This window comes from Rutidosis leptorrhynchoides, chromosome 4 (genome assembly GCF_046630445.1).
Source record: "Rutidosis leptorrhynchoides isolate AG116_Rl617_1_P2 chromosome 4, CSIRO_AGI_Rlap_v1, whole genome shotgun sequence".
NCBI classification, from domain to species: Eukaryota; Viridiplantae; Streptophyta; class Magnoliopsida; order Asterales; family Asteraceae; genus Rutidosis; species Rutidosis leptorrhynchoides.
In genome coordinates, this window is record NC_092336.1 from 468,699,762 (window position 1) to 468,720,478 (window position 20,717).

General features: G+C 36.4%; 3 protein-coding genes across 3 annotated transcripts; 2 read left to right on the forward strand and 1 right to left on the reverse strand.

Moving 5' to 3' along the window:
- Positions 1-1,355: 1,355 nt before the first annotated feature.
- On the forward strand, positions 1,356-4,078 carry LOC139844497 (putative SNAP25 homologous protein SNAP30). The gene is made up of 6 exons (XM_071834721.1): positions 1,356-1,418; positions 1,993-2,491; positions 3,084-3,174; positions 3,283-3,425; positions 3,547-3,644; positions 3,961-4,078. The coding sequence occupies exons 2-6, from the start codon at positions 2,072-2,074 to the stop codon at positions 4,058-4,060; spliced, it is 852 nt and encodes a 283-aa protein (XP_071690822.1). The 5' UTR covers positions 1,356-1,418; positions 1,993-2,071; the 3' UTR covers positions 4,061-4,078.
- Positions 4,079-4,393: 315 nt separating this feature from the next.
- On the forward strand, positions 4,394-6,643 carry LOC139842266 (putative pentatricopeptide repeat-containing protein At1g69350, mitochondrial). The gene has a single exon (XM_071832430.1). It carries the CDS (start codon positions 4,394-4,396, stop codon positions 6,641-6,643), a length of 2,250 nt encoding a protein of 749 aa, XP_071688531.1.
- Positions 6,644-6,647: 4 nt separating this feature from the next.
- Positions 6,648-8,672, reverse strand: LOC139842268 (pentatricopeptide repeat-containing protein At2g03380, mitochondrial-like). Its single transcript, XM_071832431.1, has one exon. The coding sequence runs from the start codon at positions 8,670-8,672 to the stop codon at positions 6,648-6,650; it is 2,025 nt and encodes a 674-aa protein (XP_071688532.1).
- Between the last annotated feature and the right edge of the window lie 12,045 nt (positions 8,673-20,717).

Genomic DNA, 20,717 nt, shown 5'->3' on the forward strand with positions numbered 1-20,717 from the left:
AGGTGATCCCAAATCTCTTTCGCCGTCTTCTTTTCTTCTATGCTAGACAAAACGCCGTCTGCTAGTGCCAGATGAAGATTTGCGATAGCCTGACCGTCCATCTCTTTCCATTTTTCATCAGTGACTTCGGCGGACCGTCCACTGATAGCTGCCAAACACTTATCCTTTCTCAGGATAGCTTTCATCTTTAGTTTCCATAACGAGAAATTACTCCCGTTGAACTTTTCAATTTCAAATTTCGTAGACATTGCTATAATCACAATCTTCTTTTCGACAATACTATTTTTCTGAGAAATAGTACCCGGGAACTTTTATCGAGTGAAATTAATCTTACTTATTTTCTGATGTGGAAGATCCACTCCCGTGGCAACCACAGAGCATACGATAAGTAGATTAATACACACTAGATATTAGAACCTTAGCTCTGATACCACTTGTTGAGAAAAGCGACACCAAATTATAGCAAACCGCTAGTAATAATTGAAATAGCAACAATAAAGAGACATCGAGATTTAACGTGAAAAACCCCAATAGGGTAAAAACCACGGGCAAGGAAAGAAACGTTTCACTAATAAGAATAATAGGAATTACACTTCTCTCTAATTACAAGGATAAACACTAATCTTTATATCTCTTGTAATTAGGAGTTAACACTTTAACTCTCTATTAACTCTCTTTTAGTACACAAGAACACTTGTGATTTTGGGATGAGGAATGAGCATGGCTAAGGCTCATATTTATACTACTAGAAATGTGCTAGGTGAATGTGTAAGGAAGTTTACCTAGTCAAATTTGTCTACACAAATTGTAGGCACCAACTTATTACCACAATATACATGTGGTATTTGACCAAATGTATCAACCACCCACCTTTCACCATTTATATTTCAACAGAAAGAAACAAGGGCGAGGAAGCAGGGCGGCTAGCAGGGAGTGGTGGTGCCAAAGACGTGGTGCTGGGCGGAGAGGAGGGCAGCCTTCATCACACTACCTTTTGGAGCGCTCTAATTACACAAGTAAAGTAGTTAAATTTGATACTAATAATGTGGTATCTTTTCGTTGCTAATTACGAGGAAGAAGAAAACTTTTCATTTGGGTTTGAAAAAATATATAAATTTAATACTTCGTATAAAAATATTCATGCATAATGAAAAGTTGAAAAAACCAACGGTCGAACCTCCAAAAATGGAGGAACAAACAATATTAATGAAACCAACATGAAAAATCGCAATGCCTCTAAATTATTATCATATCTGGGATTTTCGTATGAATCATATTAACCTCAAACCCCTAATTTCATGCCTAATATATCCTACTTCATTTCTCAAGTTTTTTTTTTTCATCGGAGAGAAGACTCTTTCACCGTTTTCTCTCCCTCAAAAGCCGATAAACGAAACTAACAGTTGATCGCCAATAGGGTAACTATTCTTTCGTTTTTCATTCTGCACTATTTTATTTGAGATGTAAAATGCGTGTGAATTTATCCATTTAATGTGTGTTTTTGATGTTGCACATATGTAATGGCCGGTCATATTTTTAATAAATCCATCATTGTCCTTCATAGTACGCTTAATGCATTACAATGTTAGATTCATAAAAAACATATGTTAAAATATCAATCCAACTTTTATTGCCTTTTTATTGTGTGTATTTGATTTGATGTCCTTAGCATATATCCTTAAACAAAATTTCAATTTTTGATCGTTATTTTGCAGATGTGGCAACTATATAGTTTGTTACATCAATGATTCCAAGAGGTCATGTAAACACATACATACAACAGAGGCTAATTGAAATTTCATGATAATATTTAAATTCTGAAGTCCAATGCATATAGAGAAATGATTACCTAATTACATTCGACATTCATCTATTACACATACGTAAATTGTATTGTTATTATTTGAATTTTATAAAGCCAAAAGGAATAATTGAGTTTTCAAATTGAAAATTGTGACCGTAGATATATCAATTTGTTTTGGAATATTTCAGGCATCGATTACCGAAGAAGAATATATATAGTTGCAGGCTATAGGTATAAATAAATAATAAAATTTATAATTTTGGAAACATGGTTTGGTTTAGAAAGGCAGCTTCACCTAGTCCTGATGGCGAAACCGAGACACATAAGAATGAGGTCCCAGCTAGAAGGACTTCGTCTGAACCGGTGCTCCCGTTGCCAGAGAAAAAGGGTTCGGCGAAACCTTTTGATGATGAGGATGATGACGATGAATTTTTTGACGTGAAAAGTACTACTACACTTAGGAAACCAAAAGGTAAAGCTGACCTGGATAAAATGTCGAATCAGCAATTAGAAGACTATGCGGTGGATCAAGCTGAAGAAACTACAAAAAGTGTGAATAATTGCTTGAAGATTGCAGAAGGTATTAGAGAAGATGCTAATAAGACTCTTGATACTTTGCATGCTCAAGGAGAGCAGATTCATAGGACCCATGAGAAAGCTGCTGATATGGAAAAAGATTTGAGCAAGGTGCGTTCGATCGATCTTTTATGATCTCTATTTTGAGAATCGTTGTATGTTTTAACCGAGAATAAATAATGTGTTGAATGTTTTTTAAAATGTTTTTGTTTGAAGATCTGCAGACCATGTCTGTAGAGAAGATGTGACCTAAAGGTCTATATACTCAATAATGAAAATTGTTTGTTTTATGTCTGCAAAACAACTTATTCATGTCTGTAACAATTAGAGGCATATTTCTAAGTTTGTGAGTTTGCAGGCAAAAAAAGACATTATTTTTATCTTATGTGTTCAGATAAATAAACAGTCCGTAATAAAAACATCTGCGAGCGCGCATACATAAGACATAGCAAGATCTACCAGCACCTAAAAAAATTACTAATACATTGCAGTTTTATTTTTTTGTTTTTATTATTTTTTATGTTTTTTGTAGTTTGTCTTAAAATGTCATATTGATAACAGTATATGGATTTTTTAATGACTCATCATTATTAGTTACTTTAACTAATGAGAAAATTTCTACCTCATGTTTAGGCGCATGTACTTATTAAAATATAATAACAAACATGATTTTTTTAATTAATGTCGATGATGTCGATTACAGGGTGAAAAGATATTGGGGAACCTTGGAGGAATGTTCTCCATGACTTGGAAGCCTAAAAAGGGCAAGGAAATTACAGGGCCTGAACCAATAGGTTGAACTCCTTATCTGTTTTGATCCGTTACCCAACCCGTCCATTTTGACACTCTGATATAATAATACTTGACATGAATGGGGAATGGGGTGCGTTTTGTTTTGGCAGATGACGGGAAAGCGGGAAAGAAAGCAAGTAAGCAAGATAGGGAGAAGTTGGGTTTGGATCATGCACAAAAAGACAAGAAGAAGAAGGGCCATAAAAAATCAGCTTCTTCTGGTGACCCAAAGGATGCCATGGCGAAAGTTGAGGTATATTAATATATATGTGCTGTTCAATCATCAAAACTATCTGCAACTATCTTGTTTATGTTATTTTATATTTATATGTTAAGAGTTTTATATAATAATTGGTAAGAAATTTGTATATCAGTTGGAGAAGGAAAAGCAAGACGAGGCGTTGGATGAGTTAAGCGATGTATTGGGTGATCTGAAAGGAATGGCTAACGACATGGGATCTGAACTCGATAGGTCAATTTCTTCCATTCAATTTTTAACCTTGATTGTATATGTTAAAAATCAACTCATTTAGTTATAAATGAGTTCAGTCGAGTTATGATTTATTTTTATAAAAATAAAGTAACTATAAAGTAAAGGGGTTAACAGAGACAAATCACACCAAATGTAGTTTTGATGCATAAAACTTCTTGATTCATTCTTTAAAAGTTGATAAAATTAGATTGTTATTGCAATAATTAATTAATGGTCAAATTGTCATTGTCAATAATATCAAACGAAGCAACTACAAATTGACTATAACTGGGTGCAACATTTGGATAATATGCAGGCAAAACCATGCTCTTGATAATCTTTCAGAGGATGTGGACGAGATAAACACACGAGTCAAAGGTGCGAATACACGTGCTCGTAAGCTAATCGCAAAGTAAGAGATGGGTGATCCAACTTCATTTGCATTCATCGTGTTGTATCTATGATTGTATATTATTTTTGTATACCAACAATATATAAATTGCATTATAAATGTGAAATATAGCATTTGTATGATCATCGGTAGTGTTCAAATTTTCAGATACAATTGCATTATTAGACGTAAATTTGGTTATCATTTAAATTAAGTAAATTTAGTACGGAGCATGAGTTTAAAAATACGCAATTTAGGAAAGTACTGACCTTTTCATACCGCCCTGTATTATTTATTCTTCCTCCAAAAACATTTCAACCCAAAACTACAAATTAAAGAACCGCAAACAAAACCGAACATGACACAATACATGCCTTTATTTCGATCGTGTTCTACCATAAGAACACTAACACAACTTCATGCTCATCTCTTTATCACAGGCCAACATACAAGCCAACTTGCTTCAACCAAACTCATCGAATCATACGCACAAATGAACTCTTTACATTCCGCAAACCTTGTATTTCAATCCTTCCATACACCAGATTCCTTTATGTACGGCGTACTAATCAAACACTACGTTTGGTACGGTTTATATAAACAAGCTCTTACTTTATACTCAAACATGTTACATAAACTAACCATCGTTAGCAGCTTCATATTCCCGTCTGTTTTACGAGCTTGTTCCGGTTTTCATGATCTGGGTCTTGGAAAAAACGTTCATGGGAGGATAATTAAACATGGGTTTGAGTCGGATCGTGTGATCCGGACGTCGTTGCTTAGTATGTATGGTGAAGTGTCGGACATGGTTGACGCACGTAAAGTGTTTGATGAAATGCCTGAACGAGATGTCGTGTCTTGGAGTTGTGTGATTTCGATGTATGTGCGTAATGGGAAGGCTGGTGATGGGTTGAAATTGTTTTGTGAAATGATGAGAGATGGGTACGAACCAGATTACGTGACTTTGCTTAGCGTAGCTGAAGCATGTGGTGAGTTAGGTTTAAGGATACAATCAAAGTCGATTCATGGGTATATTGTGACAAACGATATCGAGAGTGGTGATCTTAGCACGCTAAATAACTCTCTTATTGCTATGTATGGAAAATGTGGTGAATTATACAATGCTAAGAGGCTTTTCAACCGTGTTTCTAATCATTGTACATCATCATGGACCGCTATGATCACATGTTATAATCACAATGGTTACTATTTAGAAGCGTTAAACCGTTTTAACAAGATGCTTGAATCGAAAACGGAACCAAATGAAATCACTATGATGGTGATTATCTGTTCTTGTGCTAGACTATGTTTTCTAAGAGAAGGTAAATCAATCCATGGTTTCGTTATAAGGAAAAACCTCGACCCTGATAATGATATCTTGGGGCCCACATTGATCGATTTGTATGCTAATTGTGGAAAGTTGAAAACTTGTCACAAGATTATCGATATATCCGTGGATGAACATGTTATTTCATGGAATATGCTCATATCGGGTTATACTCGAGAGGGAAATTCCGAAGAAGCGTTAAATCTATTTAAACGAATGAGAATACAAAGGTTATCACCAGACGAATTTACTATCACAAGTGTTGTGTCAGCTTGTGGTAACACAGGTTTCGTGAATCTTGGAACTCAGATTCATTGTTATGTTATTAAAGCAGGTGCTTTAAACGAGTTCGTTTTGAATTCATTAATCGACATGTATGCTAAATTTGGTTATGTGGATTTAGCATATAGTATATTCGATAAGCAGCATCATAAGAGTGTTGTAACATGGAATTCGATGATGTGGGGTTTTTGTAATAACGGTGAATCCATCGAAGCCCTGAATCTTTTCAACGAAATGTATTTGGATGGTGTAGAAATGGACGATGTAAGTTTCTTGAGTGCGATTCGAGCATGTTCAGATTTAAGAGATTTAGTAAAGGGAAAATGGATTCATCATAAGCTTATTACAAGTAATATGATGAATGATACATATGTACTAACAGCTTTACTAGATATGTATGCAAAATGTGGCGAATTACAAATGGCTCGATGCGTTTTTGAAGTGATGCCGTACAAAAGTGTTGTGTCATGGAGTGCAATGATTGATGCTTATGGGATGCATGGTTTGGTTGATATGGCTATATTGGTTTATGATATGATGATTGAATCTGATACAAAACCTAATGAAATTACCTTTATGAACATTTTATCTGCTTGTAGTCATGCTGGATATGTCGAAAAGGGCAAGTATTATTTCGACTCTATGAAGAAAGATTTTGGGATTGAACCAAAATTAGAACACTTTTCTTGTTTAATCGATCTATTGAGTCGAGCTGGTCATCTTGATGATGCGTACAGTATCGCTAATTCTATACCGTTTCCACCCAATTCTGGGATTTGGGGTTCGTTGTTAAGTGGTTGTCGAATTCATAGAAGACTCGATATGATCGAATTGATTCAAGAAAAAATAGAAAAGATTAATGACACAGGATATTATACTTTGTTGTCTAATATATCAGCTGAAGAAGCAGATTGGGAACAATTTCAGACTGTGAGATCAATGATGAAAGCTAATGGTCTCAAAAAACTTCAAGGATCAAGTATGGTTCGAAGCGGATGATGCATTATGCAGTTGTACTGTACAAGTATCCACATCCAGGCAACTTAGATAAATCTTTCACCTTCATTAACTCTCTTACATGCAAAACTTGGCTCCATCTTGCATCTGAAGCGTATAAATTCGACACGAGAACATAATAGGAAGCATCAATTGGATGCTGGTTAAGAATCCAATTAACTGCCAGTTGACCAAGGTCAAACCTCGAGTGCAAACTGCACCCATGGAGAAATGATCCCAAAAGGCTCGCGTTTGGTTGAACCGGCATATCTTTTATGAAAGCAAATGCTTCTTCGAGCCTGCCAGAACGAGCCAACAAGTCAACCAAACAACTGTAGTGTTTCATGTTTGGAACAAAGCCAAATTCTTGACACATTAAGTTAAAGAATTTGCATCCTTCAATTGCTCCTGTATGACTACAAGAAGATAATAATGCTATGAATGTTGCATCAGTAGGATCCAAATTTGCCCTGACCATGTCATTAAAAACTGCAATAGAACCATTACTATCTCCTTGCATACCATAAGCATCGATTAACACGTTCCATGAAATCGTGTTCTTCTCACCCATACCATCAAAAACACGACGAGCGGTTTTCAAATCACCACATTTGGCGTAAAAATGCATAAGTGCTGTGTTGACATATACATTATTATCACGTGAAAGCGATCTTTTTATGGCATACGCGTGAAGAGAAGAACCAATTAGAAGATCATAAACAAAACATGAAAGCAGAGTCACTATAGTAAATTCATCCGGGTGAAAACCTTCGGATCTCATTCGATGAAATAATCTTGTAACCTCGTACGTAGATCCAATTTGGGCGTACCCGTTAATAATTGAATTCCATGTAACCAAATCTTTGTTTGAAAAGCTCTCGAATAAGTAACGGGCATCTTTAATCATCTCACATTTTGCATACATGTCGATTAAAGCGTTTATCAGATTACCATCTTCTAATCCTAGCTTAATCTCATGACAATGTATACCTCTACCTAGTTTTAAACTTCCCATTTGCGCACAAGCGGATATCACACTTGAAATAGTAACCGAATTAGGCATAATATAAAAATACTTCTTATCAGTGAACAATGCAATTGCTTCATGTGGGTAACAATTTTGACTGTACCCAACAATCATAGTTGTCCAAGTGACGATATCGACACTAGTAAGCTCGTTAAAAGCAGATCGAGCATCACATATAGATCCACATTTAACATACATGTCTACTAAAGAACTAACTATATGTGAATTGAGATCGACCCCATTCTTTATAATGTAACCATGAACCCACTTCCCTTGATGTAAAGCTCGTAACTTTGTGCAAGCTGAAACAACGCTACCTAACGTATGTTGATTTCCTTCAACTAATCCACTTCTCATTCGATTAAACAACGCTAATGCTTCACCAGCACAACCGTTTTGCACGTACGCAACTATCATTGATGTCCAAGAAACAACATCTCTATCAACAATACTATCAAAAACACTTTGTGAACATATAAGATCGCCACATTTAGCGTACATATCTACAAGACTAGTCAAAACAAACCCGTCCCGACAACCAGCCTTCACAATATCGCAATGCACTTTCTTCCCTTCTTTAATATCTCGCAATTCTGTACACGCCTTTACTACAATCGAAAACACGATGTTATCATATTCGTATAGACTTTTGCTCATACTCTTGTACAACCCAATAATGTCAAAATGTAGATCATTTATAAAATACCACCTAATCATCACTTTATATGAAAACATATTTGGGTGAGGCATTTGATCGAACACCAAGCGTGCGCTTTTCATGTCCCCAAACGATCCGTATATACTTACAAGTTTCGTTTGCAAACTTTGTTGGTTTAATTGGCCATCTACTATAAGCAAAGAATGTAACTCCTTGAGTGATATCAAGTTTCTGCATGAACCCAATAGGAAATATAGTGGGTCTGATGAGATTGAATTGACGTAAGCTACGGTGGGGTCAAGAGTTTGATGAGTTGTTGATGAATTTAGGGTTCTGTAATGAATCATGGATTTCGAAGGATGGAAATACGATTTTAATAAAGTTTTAAACTTGATCATATTAATGTATTTGGTTTGATTGCTTTGTTGTGGTTGGCGGGTACCAAACTCCAACGACTTTCTTTTGAGTTCAATTCAAAGAAAATGAAAATTCTATAATTTAATAACTCTATCTTTGTATTAAAATTTACTACTACATACTAACACACACACACACACATACACACACACACAATTTATGAATAGTAGCTAGGGTCATTCTTAACTTTTCACCTTTTTTTTATTATTAATTTTAACTAAATTTCACTTTACCAACAACGCCTCCACACTTTTTTGAAAAATTCAAAACGACACCCAAACAGGGGTAAAGTGTCAAATAACCATTTTCATAAAAAATCTTAAATAAACTCCACTCAAATATTCAACGGGTCATATCTTCTCGTTCGCAACGAGTTAAATTTTTCCGACACCATCGTTAAACTCGAAATAATTTTAGGAACACAATGTCACTAGCTATACGCAAAACAGACGCTTTTTAAAAAACGCTAAATATTTGGGGTACTTTTAATACACGTTGATTTTGCGTTAAATTTTTAAAAGTCGACAATTCCATAGCGAAACGCGGAGATGCACATATATTGTTAATTTAAAATAACATTTAAATCTCTCACGGGTTATACCTTTTAGTTCGACTCGAGTTGCGCTTCAAGGACATCATCCTTAGCCACAAAATAATTTTACTAAACGCAATAAAATACATTGAAAACCGAACCCCCGGCGCGAAGCGAGGGTTCGATAACTAGTTAAATCTAATAAATAAATGTTAGGCCCAACAATGACATTTGACGCAACAGTTTTATTAGTTCATGTCTCTTAAGTGACAATACTCCCTCCGTGAAAAAGAAAAAATATCTTGGTTAGTCAGGGGTGCAGTATAAATTAAGATGGACCTAAAGTTTAAATTCATCATACTTAATTACAACTTGTGAATAAGATATGCACCAAGTCCCAGTATGTTAACAGCGTTAGTTTCTCCATCGTTACCTCATGCACGTGATTTGCACATCAGGGGCAATTTAGTCTTATTAAATTACCTAAGGTTACCCTATTTTTTACCTTTAAAAAACTAATGTCAAACCGTTAATTCCCCAGATCAAAATACAGGTGTTTGTTTTTTGCATACCCTAATTCCCATATTGAAACTATTTCGTTCATAATTGAAACTATCAGAATCAATGAAATTTTGTATGTGTGGTCGTAAATCAGTGATTCGAACATCATGGACATCACGAAATCCAGGAATCGTTGCTATGCTTGTCTGATTAAAGTAAATTACATCATTTTTTATTTTAAATTCGTTCAGTATGCTTGTACGATTCAGTTCAATCTTTTATTTGTGTTTTCTAGTTGTAAAGTGGTCTAGTTGCAGATTTTTAGCTTCGTTAGACTCACCCATGTATGCGCTTTCAGTCAACAAAATTCCAGAGTTGTTAAAGGCAGAAAATGAACTAGAAACAAAATCAAAATGGATATTAGTTGTCACATCTCATCTTACCACGACCACAATATTGTCCGCTTTGCCCACGTGCGCACAACTTTTTCTTGGCGACCACACGAGGCCTTCCCAGGCGGTCACCCATTCTAGTACTACTCCCGCTCGAGCACGCTTAATTGCAAAGTTCTTACGGGATCTATGTGATTGTAGCCTCAAAACGCGTTGTGTCTGGTAAGGATGAGAGTTACCTCGTAAGGGACTCAAACTACAAATTCTATCCGATGTGGGACGGGTTATTACAAACTCCCTCACTTAGAATCCCTACATCCTCGTCAAGCTAAAACAAATTGATACCCATGATCTATACCTCATGAGATGCAGGAGCTGAGTGCCCGTCACACACCGAGTGGCTAGTGCTCTGATACCATCGGTAACATCCCACCTTACCACGACCACAATATTATCCGCTTTGCTCACATGTGCACTATTTTTCTCGGCAACAACACGAGGCCTTTCCAGGAGATCACCCATCCTAGTACTACTCCCACTCGAGCAAGCTTAAATGTTGAGTTCTGACGGGATCTGCTGTGTTTGTAGGTACAAAACGCGTCATGTATGGTAAGGATAAGAGTTACTTTATAAGAGACTCAAACTTACAAAATATTTTCGATGTGGGACGGGATATTACATTACTTTTAAGTTGGGTTGCTTTTGTTGTACTTGTAATAATGTCGTAAATTTAATTCTGTTAGTAATTATTTCGTTGGATCTTTAAGTTTAATGTAATTCGGTGGTTTGCAGTTAATGCAAAGTTTGGGGACCAATCATGATATTATTTAAAAAAAATCATTTTACTATATATATGTATGTTATAAAATAATAAAGATGGTCTCGCGCTTCGCTGCTAAGCTAAAAACGTGAACAGTAAAAAATAATAATAAATGGTAATACAAGTTGTGAACAATAAAATGGACCAACAGGAAGTCAAGATCCACTTTTCTCCTTAGTATACAATATAATATAATAATTGTCACAATTGTAGTGGTACGGATCTTTTAGTGTGTTGGTAGGTGGGGTGAGGTAGTTGACAATGAGGTGAAAATTGTATTTGAAAAATAGGAAGTTGTAAGTTGGAAGTGCTGAGATGATGTGTCAAAATATATCTAGAAGTTGGATGAAAAGGGAATAGAAAGTATAGACTATTAAAATTGAATTATAATAAAAAATTTTAAAAATGTGGATACATAAGGCCTAATTTAACGAGGAGTGTTCATCGGATTTTTTTCACCAAGCTCGCTGGCAGCACGCCTCTAGCGCGGCGTGCCGGGGAGGGGGGGTTGGGTTTCGGGTGGTGGCGTGCTAGCTCCATGCAGGAGAGAAATGGTGGCATGGAGAGTTTACTACCGTATGTGACAGCTTATCATTCATTTCATCTGATGATTTAACCGTTATCAAAATTCAAATTGAATCATACGGATAAAAATTTAATAAATACATAAATTAATAATAATAAATTTGTAAAAGTTTATCTATAAATACACTTCACTCAAATATAATTTTATACAACTCAACAATCTTTTTTCCCGTTTTCTCTAAATTTTGTACTACTTATTATCAGACAATAATTTCTCTAACACTATCAATGGCTCCAATGAAGGTTTTGTTCAACGTACATTACGGAGTTAAACTAACGGTTAACTGGAAATCATACGTTGACGGAACAAAAATATCATTTAACGACTTCTACATTAGTGACTTTGATCCATCAAAGTTGAAGGATTTACTCGAAAAAGAAATATAGTTCCCATTTTTGAATATTGTATGCAGACGAAGATAAGACAGAATTGTTGCACCTGTTTCATGATGGCGTATGGAAGGTTAAAAAACGAGCCATGACAAATGGTAGTCGAATTCAGTTGTATCTTTTACAATTAGGCTGGTGAAAAACTAATCTGGTCCCTTTCGATTTCGAAAGTAGTCCCGAATCAGGAGCGTCGTTGAACGACTATTAATAATTGTAATTTTATGTTTTTAAGAATTTTAACAAGTAGTAATTGTATTAGGACTTTTTAGTAATGTAATTTTTCATTTTCAGTAATTTTAAAATTATTGTCATCGTTTTCTTAATTTTAATTTAAGTGTGTTTTATTAATTTAATGTATTTTCCTAATTACAAAATAATAATCTTATTAATTAACCAAAATAAAAACTACAATAAATTATACATCAAAAAATGAAAAAGAAATTAAAATACTCACCCCTAGCTCTCAATACGTCGTCACTCAGCACGCCACCCATTATTTCTCAATTTATCAGCACGTCCGTCAAACACCCTACCTCACCCCTCACCACGCCACTTTCCCCGTCACCATTAAAAATGGTCTAAAGATATACGCCAACACGCCATGGTTGTTTGCCACCAATATACTCGAACTCGCGCATTACAATCAGTCTTACTCAATATGACACTAAAAATGTTACTCCGTATTAAAGTTCAAATTATATTTATACTCTTTTGTATATGAAAGCTAGTAAAACTTTAATTTTTTAGTTTCATCTCTTACCTTATTTACAATAATAAGAGGAGAAGATGGACAATTTACTAAAATATTTTAAATTGAAAAAGTTATGTTGAATGACATTTTTTGGGGTGAAGAAACTATACGAAGTATTATTTAGACAAAATTACGTCATTGATCCTTATTATTATATCAAAATTTCATGGATGGACCTAAAGTATTTTTGAGTGAGCATTGCGTCACTGGGCATCGCTAATTTCCCATTGTTAGTGTGCATCTCGTGAGTGGGTATCGTCAGTTCCCCATCATTAATGACTAAAAAGTCCTCGGCTATGTTTGGCAGCAAGCTTTTTGAAGCTTTTAGATTTTATGAAAAAGGTCCTGTTAAATAAAAAGTTTCGTTTGGTTGCAAAAGCTAAAAGCTTTTTAAGAGAGAGAAAAAGCTAAAACTACTAGAACTAGCGTTTACCTTTTAGCTTTCAACTTTATGTCATTTTACTCTTTAGTTTAACAGTTTTAGCTACTAATGATACCGCAACCCGCATGCACAATATATACGTAGGCGGGCACTCGCTAGCATGCGTATGCGGCATGCGGATTCGTATCGAATGCCTTTGTTCCCGGTACGGCGGTTACTTGATCCTCAAGTACGTATTTTTTCCATAATTATATCCGTGATTCGGGGGAGTTGGTTATGGAAGGAATTACCATTATCTCGGATGGTTCTAGAATTAGAGTTTGCCTATATATACAAACCCTACTTATCATTCTAAGGGATAACCACGTTACGTAACAATCATCAACCACACATCTTACGTAACCAGCATCATCTCTCGTCTTCTCAAGGTTAATAGGTTAGTTCTTTGTTGACTAGCACCTACAGCCTTATATGGGGCCTTCCGATCAAGGACAGTTATCGAAGGTGGACTTAATCACTTGGCCACCCCGCCGACATCATCATGTCGGCCAGGGTTATTCACGGTAGCCGGACCGGAGAGCCTTGTTCTAAGATCCTTAAACCCCCCTTTACGTATTGTACATGCATATTAACCCTATGGTAAAAATATGCATAATCAAGTGGTGCTTTCATTGAGAGTCGAACTAGTTCAAGACTGTTTAATTGCTTTTTCTTTAAAAAAAAAGGTTTTGAATTATAAGGCTTATTATTCACAAATTTTTTGAATTTTTTCTTTAACAGTATCATGACTTCCGGGGACTCATCGGAACGTACTCAAACAGATATTCAAAATACACCGTCTGGTAATCAGCAGACGCAAGCTATGACTACGGGGGCGAGATACGCGCCATATCCTCCACCTGTATCCGGCGAGCCTTTTCAGAGGTATAAGCCGATATATCCAGATGAGATTACACCGCCAAGGGCAAACTCGCCAGTCACAACCACGCGGCTGGATTTTTCCTCGGTGAATCCAAGGGTCATCTTGGTAGGCACTAGCGGTGAAACAGTAGGTCCGCATGTGGTATGCTGCGGCCAGGTACCTATATATAGTACCACGGTTTCAATCCCTCTGCAGACGCAGAGTGTTCAGCAGAATTCATCGTTTACACCGCTGCAACCTTGGCAACCACCGCGTCCAATTTCGCAGTTTTTGACTCCTGCGGATGCGCAGACATTACTTAATAGTTGGGGTTCGGTGTCATTCCAGATGCCAATTCTCATTGGACGCCGATAACCGCAGAACAGCAAAGCACTGCGCATACAGTTGGACTTATAACGGCGTATCCTCAGGTCTCGCAGGCATCTGCGCCGCAGGTTTCGGCACCTTTTCAGCTACCTGTATACTCTGCACAGGCAAGCCTGCCTTCTTTTCCAACGCATCAGCCTTGGTTATATCCGCAAACGCCGGGGCAACCTTGGCAAAATATTCAGGGGCAGGAGGATCTCGCAAGCCAATTTATGCAGGCGGCACCTCCTGACATGGTCCACCTATTTTCGCAACCTGATTTTGTCCAGGATATGATGAAGCGTTTCTTCGCAGGGCTCAAAGGTGACCCTGTTAAACCACCTTTTGAGCTACCAACTACTTTTGATAAGTTTCCTCCGCATATAACTGCATATCCGTTTTCATCAGCGCCACAGATACCCCACACACTGGGTACTTATAATGGTTTAACTGATCCGAATGACTTCCTGCAGCGTTTCAAAGGCGCAATGCGCACTCAAGGTTGGGTGGATCCGGTTGCATGTCAGATATTTCCCATGACGCTGCAGGGCATTGCTCGCGAATGGTTTAGCAAACTCCCATCGGGTAGCATATCCGGGTTCATGGATCTGCGGACAAAGTTCTTGCTGCAATATCAGAATCAGAGGCCACGCAAACGTACTCATATCGAATGTCATGATATTGTGCAGAAATCCAAGGAATCTTTGGGTGAATTTCTCACAAGATATACTAATGAGTGTCTGCGTATACCAGATCTTAAGCCAGAGCAGCAGAATTCCGGACTCATACATGGTATAAACTCAGAGCGTCACCCAAAGTTGGTCAAGCGTTTGCGCCATACGGTGCCAACAACTTATGCTGAAGTACTTAAAGAATGCCATGATTATATGCGGAGTGGCGAAGATAACGATATTCCCACCGCCAGCTCGTGTAATGAAAGGAAAGACGATGATGATCGATCGCGTGATCAAAACCGCAGAAGTAACTCTCGCGGAAGGTATCCTAGCGGTGGTCCTATCAGAAATGATAAAAGGGAAATCAAGTGGCAATTATCGAAACAGTAACCAGCGCGACATCAATAATCAGAACTATGCACTGCTGAAAAGTTTGTCTAAAACACCAAAGGAAATTTTGGCAACCGAACCAGTGTGCGCGACCTTTGCGATTCCAACTCCGCTTACAGAATTTGGTAAGCGGGATAAAACAAAGTATTGTGAATTCCATGATGATTACGGTCATGACACTAATTGATGTAAAAACTTGATGGAACAAGTGCTTGAGGCACTGCGCGCAGGTAAATTGGATCACCTAAAACCACCTAAGAAGGACAAGGGAAAAGCCACAGAGGAGGGGTCGAAGGCTAAAACTTTCGCATGGCAAAAAGTTGATAAAACAAAAAACGCCGACCTAACCATTAATAAGGTCGACGCAGAGAAAGTTAGCCAGCGGAGAAAGTACAATGATCACCAGGATTGGGAGCTTCTCCCAATCACTTTCCCTCCTGTCATGTCAATCGACACAATTAATGAGCCCATTGTCATCAAGTGTCACATCCCTAATTGCGGAATACAGATTAAGCGCATGCATGTTGACACCGGGAGTGGCGTCGATATTATGTATGAGTATTGCTATCGTTTCCTTCCTGCAGAAGTTAAAGCGCAGTTACGCCAGCCTGATATTACGTTATCAGGGTTTAACGGAGAAAGCTCATGACCGTTAGGCCGGATAGAGCTAATCATAGAACTTGCAGATGATAGGGATCCGCAGTTGGTCAGAAATGAGATAGTTGACTTTTATGTGGTTCTTTCAACTTCGCGGTACAATGCGCTGCTTGGGAGAAATTTCATACGACGTTTTAATATTATACCATATGTGGTGCATGGCTTGATTAAGTTTCCTACGAAGGGAGGGGTTGCCACAATTGCGTCACATCAAACAACCGAGTTGTGTGGTTCAGTTGTGCCTGTAAACATTCCCAGCATGGGAGAACAACTTGCAAGCAGTACGGTCATAGCTAATCGATTGCATCCGGACAAGCGTATTAAAATTGGCGCAGGTTTATCAGCCGAAACTGAGGCAAAGTTGCATGGAATATTATCCGCAAACGCAGATGTTTTCGCATGGCAAGAATCAGACATGACTGGGGTCCCACGTGATATTGTGGAACATAAGTTGAACGTCAATCCATCACTCATACTCCCAAGGCAAAAGAAGCGTCATATGGCTCTTGAGCGCAGTGATTGGTTATGTACAGAAGTTGATAACCTTGTCAAAGCAAACATTCTGCAGGAAGTGCGGTATCAGACATGGGTCGCTAATCCTGTGTTGGTGAAAAAGGCCGACGGTAATTGGCGGATGTGTGTTGATTTTAAAGACATTAATAAAGCGTGTCCCAAGGACAACTACCCTCTCCCGGAGATGGACTGGAAAGTGGAATCATTGTCAGGTTTCCGGTATAAGTGTTTTCTGGATGCATACAAGGGTTATCACCAAATCTTAATGGCTGCGGAAGATGAGGAAAAAACTGCTTTTCATATGCCGCAAGGTATTTATTGTTATACAAACATGCCCTTCGGATTAAAGAACGCAGGCGCGACCTATCAGCGCGTAATTGACGCAGCTTTCAAGCACCAAATCGGCAGAAATCTTGAAGCATATGTCGATGACTTGGTGATTAAAAGTAACACCGAATAAGAAATGCTCGCGAACATCCTAGAAACGTTTGCGTCTCTACGCAGGATCAACATGAAGCTTAACCCGCTCAAATGTAGTTTTGGGGAAGACGAAGACAAGTTTCTAGGTCATGTGGTGACAGCGCGGGGAATCAAGAAAAATCCCAAAAAGATTGAAGCCATTGATAGTTTGTCATCTTCGAAGACAAAGAAAGACGTGCAGAGTCTAACCGGGAAGCTTGCGGCGATCACGCATGTAGTGACCCGAACTTTTCCATGTTTATATATATTAATTGAGATTGATATTTACATGATTAAATGTTTCCAACAAGTTAAGCAATCAAACTTGTTAAGACTTGATTAATTGAAATATGTTTCATATAGACAATTGACCACCCAAGTTGACCGGTGATTCACGAACGTTAAAACTTGTAAAAACTATATGATGACATATATATGGATATATATATAGTTAACATGATACTATGATAAGTAAATATATCATTAAGTATATTAACAATGAACTACATATGTAAAAACAAGACTACTAACTTAATGATTTTTAAATGACACATATATGTAACGATTATCGTTGTAAAGACATTTAATGTATATATATCATATTAAGAGATATTCATACATGATAATATCATGATAATATAATAATTTAAAATCTCATTTGATATTATAAACATTGGGTTAACAACATTTAACAAGATCGTTAACCTAAAGGTTTCAAAACAACACTTACATGTAACGACTAACGATGACTTAACGACTCAGTTAAAATGTATATACATGTAGTGTTTTAATATGTATTTATACACTTTTGAAAGACTTCAATACACTTATCAAAATACTTCTACTTAACAAAAATGCTTACAATTACATCCTCGTTCAGTTTCATCAACAATTCTACTCGTATGCACCCGTATTCGTACTCGTACAATACACAGCTTTTAGATGTATGTACTATTGGTATATACACTTCAATGATCAGATCTTAGCAGCCCATGTGAGTCACCTAACACATGTGGGAACCATCATTTGGCAACTAGCATGAAATATCTCATAAAATTACAAAAATATGAGTAATCATTCATGACTTATTTACATGAAAACAAAATTACATATCCTTTATATCTAATCCATACACCAACGACCAAAAACACCTACAAACACTTTCATTCTTCAATTTTCTTCATCTAATTGATCTCTCTCAAGTTCTATCTTCAAGTTCTAAGTGTTCTTCATAAATTCTACAAGTTCTAGTTACATAAAATCAAGAATACTTTCAAGTTTGCTAGCTCACTTCCAATCTTGTAAGGTGATCATCCAACCTCAAGAAATCTTTGTTTCTTACAGTAGGTTATCATTCTAATACAAGGTAATAATCATATTCAAACTTTGGTTCAATTTCTATAACTATAACAATCTTATTTCAAGTGATGATCTTACTTGAACTTGTTTTCGTGTCATGATTCTGCTTCAAGAACTTCGAGCCATCCAAGGATCCGTTGAAGCTAGATCCATTTTTATCTTTTCCAGTAGGTTTATCCAAGGAACTTAAGGTAGTAATGATGTTCATAACATCATTCGATTCATACATATAAAGCTATCTTATTCGAAGATTTAAACTTGTAATCACTAGAACATAGTTTAGTTAATTCTAAACTTGTTCGCAAACAAAAGTTAATCCTTCTAACTTGACTTTTAAAATAAACTAAACACATGTTCTATATCTATATGATATGCTAACTTAATGATTTAAAACCTGGAAACACGAAAAACACCGTAAAACCGGATTTACGCCGTCGTAGTAACACCGCGGGCTGTTTTGGGTTAGTTAATTAAAAACTATGATAAACTTTGATTTAAAAGTTATTATTCTGAGAAAATTATTTTTATTATGAACATGAAACTATATCCAAAAATTATGGTTAAACTCAAAGTGGAAGTATGTTTTCTAAAATGGTCATCTAGACGTCGTTCTTTCGACTGAAATGACTACCTTTACAAAAACGACTTGTAACTTATTTTTCCGACTATAAACCTATACTTTTTCTGTTTAGATTCATAAAATAGAGTTCAATATGAAACCATAGCAATTTGATTCACTCAAAACGGATTTAAATGAAGAAGTTATGGGTAAAACAAGATTGGATAATTTTTCTCATTTTAGCTACGTGAAAATTGGTAACAAATCTATTCCAACCATAACTTAATCAACTTGTATTATATATTATGTAATCTTGAGATACCATAAACACGTATACAATGTTTCGACCTATCATGTCGACACATCTATATATATTTCGGAACAGCCATAGACACTCTATATGTGAATGTTGGAGTTAGCTATACAGGGTTGAGGTTGATTCCAAAATATATATAGTTTGAGTTGTGATCAATACTGAGATACGTATACACTGGGTCGTGGATTGATTCAAGATAATATTTATTGATTTATTTCTGTACATCTAACTGTGGACAACTAGTTGTAGGTTACTAACGAGGACAGCTGACTTAATAAACTTAAAACATCAAAATATATTAAAAGTGTTGTAAATATATTTTGAACATACTTTGATATATATGTATATATTGTTATAGGTTCGTGAATCAACCAGTGGCCAAGTCTTACTTCCCGACGAAGTAAAAATCTGTGAAAGTGAGTTATAGTCCCACTTTTAAAATCTAATATTTTTGGGATGAGAATACATGCAGGTTTTATAAATGATTTACAAAATAGACACAAGTACGTGAAACTACATTCTATGGTTGAATTATCGAAATCGAATATGCCCCTTTTTATTAAGTCTGGTAATCTAAGAATTAGGGAACATACACCCTAATTGACGCGAATCCTAAAGATAGATCTATTGGGCTTAACAAACCCCATCCAAAGTACCGGATGCTTTAGTACTTCGAAATTTATATCATATCCGAAGGGTGTCCCGGAATGATGGGGATATTCTTATATATGCATCTTGTTAATGTCGGTTACCAGGTGTTCACCATATGAATGATTTTTATCTCTATGTATGGGATGTGTATTGAAATATGAAATCTTGTGGTCTATTATTATGATTTGATATATATAGGTTAAACCTATAACTCACCAACATTTTTTGTTGACGTTTTAAGCATGTTTATTCTCAGGTGATTATTAAGAGCTTCCGCTGTCGCATACTTAAATAAGGACGAGATTTGGAGTCCATGCTTGTATGATATTGTGTAAAAACTGCATTCAAGAAACTTATTTTGTTGTAACATATTTGTATTGTAAACCATTATGTAATGGTCGTGTGTAAACAGGATATTTTAGATTATCATTATTTGATAATCTACGTAAAGCTTTTTAAACCTTTATTGATGAAATAAAGGTTATGGTTTGTTTTAAAAATGAATGCAGTCTTTGAAAAACGTCTCATATAGAGGTCAAAACCTCGCAACGAAATCAATTAATATGGAACGTTTTTAATCAATAAGAACGGGACATTTCAACGCAGTTTTTATCAAAAGCTGCAGAGCGACAGTTGCCATTCTTCAATACTTTGAAGAATTGCTTGAAGAAAAAGGACTTCGTATGGACTCAGGAAGCAGAAACAGCCTTTCAGGAGATGAAGAAGGTGCTCGCTGAATTACCAACACTCACCGCACCAGTATCAGGAGAAACGCTT

Coding starts and splice junctions, on each gene's coding strand:
- LOC139844497 (XM_071834721.1), top strand. CDS start 2,072: ATGGTTTGGTTTAGAAAGGCAGCTTCACCTAGTCCTGATGGCGAAACC. Junction 3,175..3,282: donor TACAGGGCCTGAACCAATAG/GTTGAACTCCTT, acceptor TTGTTTTGGCAG/ATGACGGGAAAGCGGGAAAG. Junction 3,645..3,960: donor ATGGGATCTGAACTCGATAG/GTCAATTTCTTC, acceptor GATAATATGCAG/GCAAAACCATGCTCTTGATA.
- LOC139842266 (XM_071832430.1), top strand. CDS start 4,394: ATGACACAATACATGCCTTTATTTCGATCGTGTTCTACCATAAGAACA.
- LOC139842268 (XM_071832431.1), bottom strand. CDS start 8,672: ATGATTCATTACAGAACCCTAAATTCATCAACAACTCATCAAACTCTT.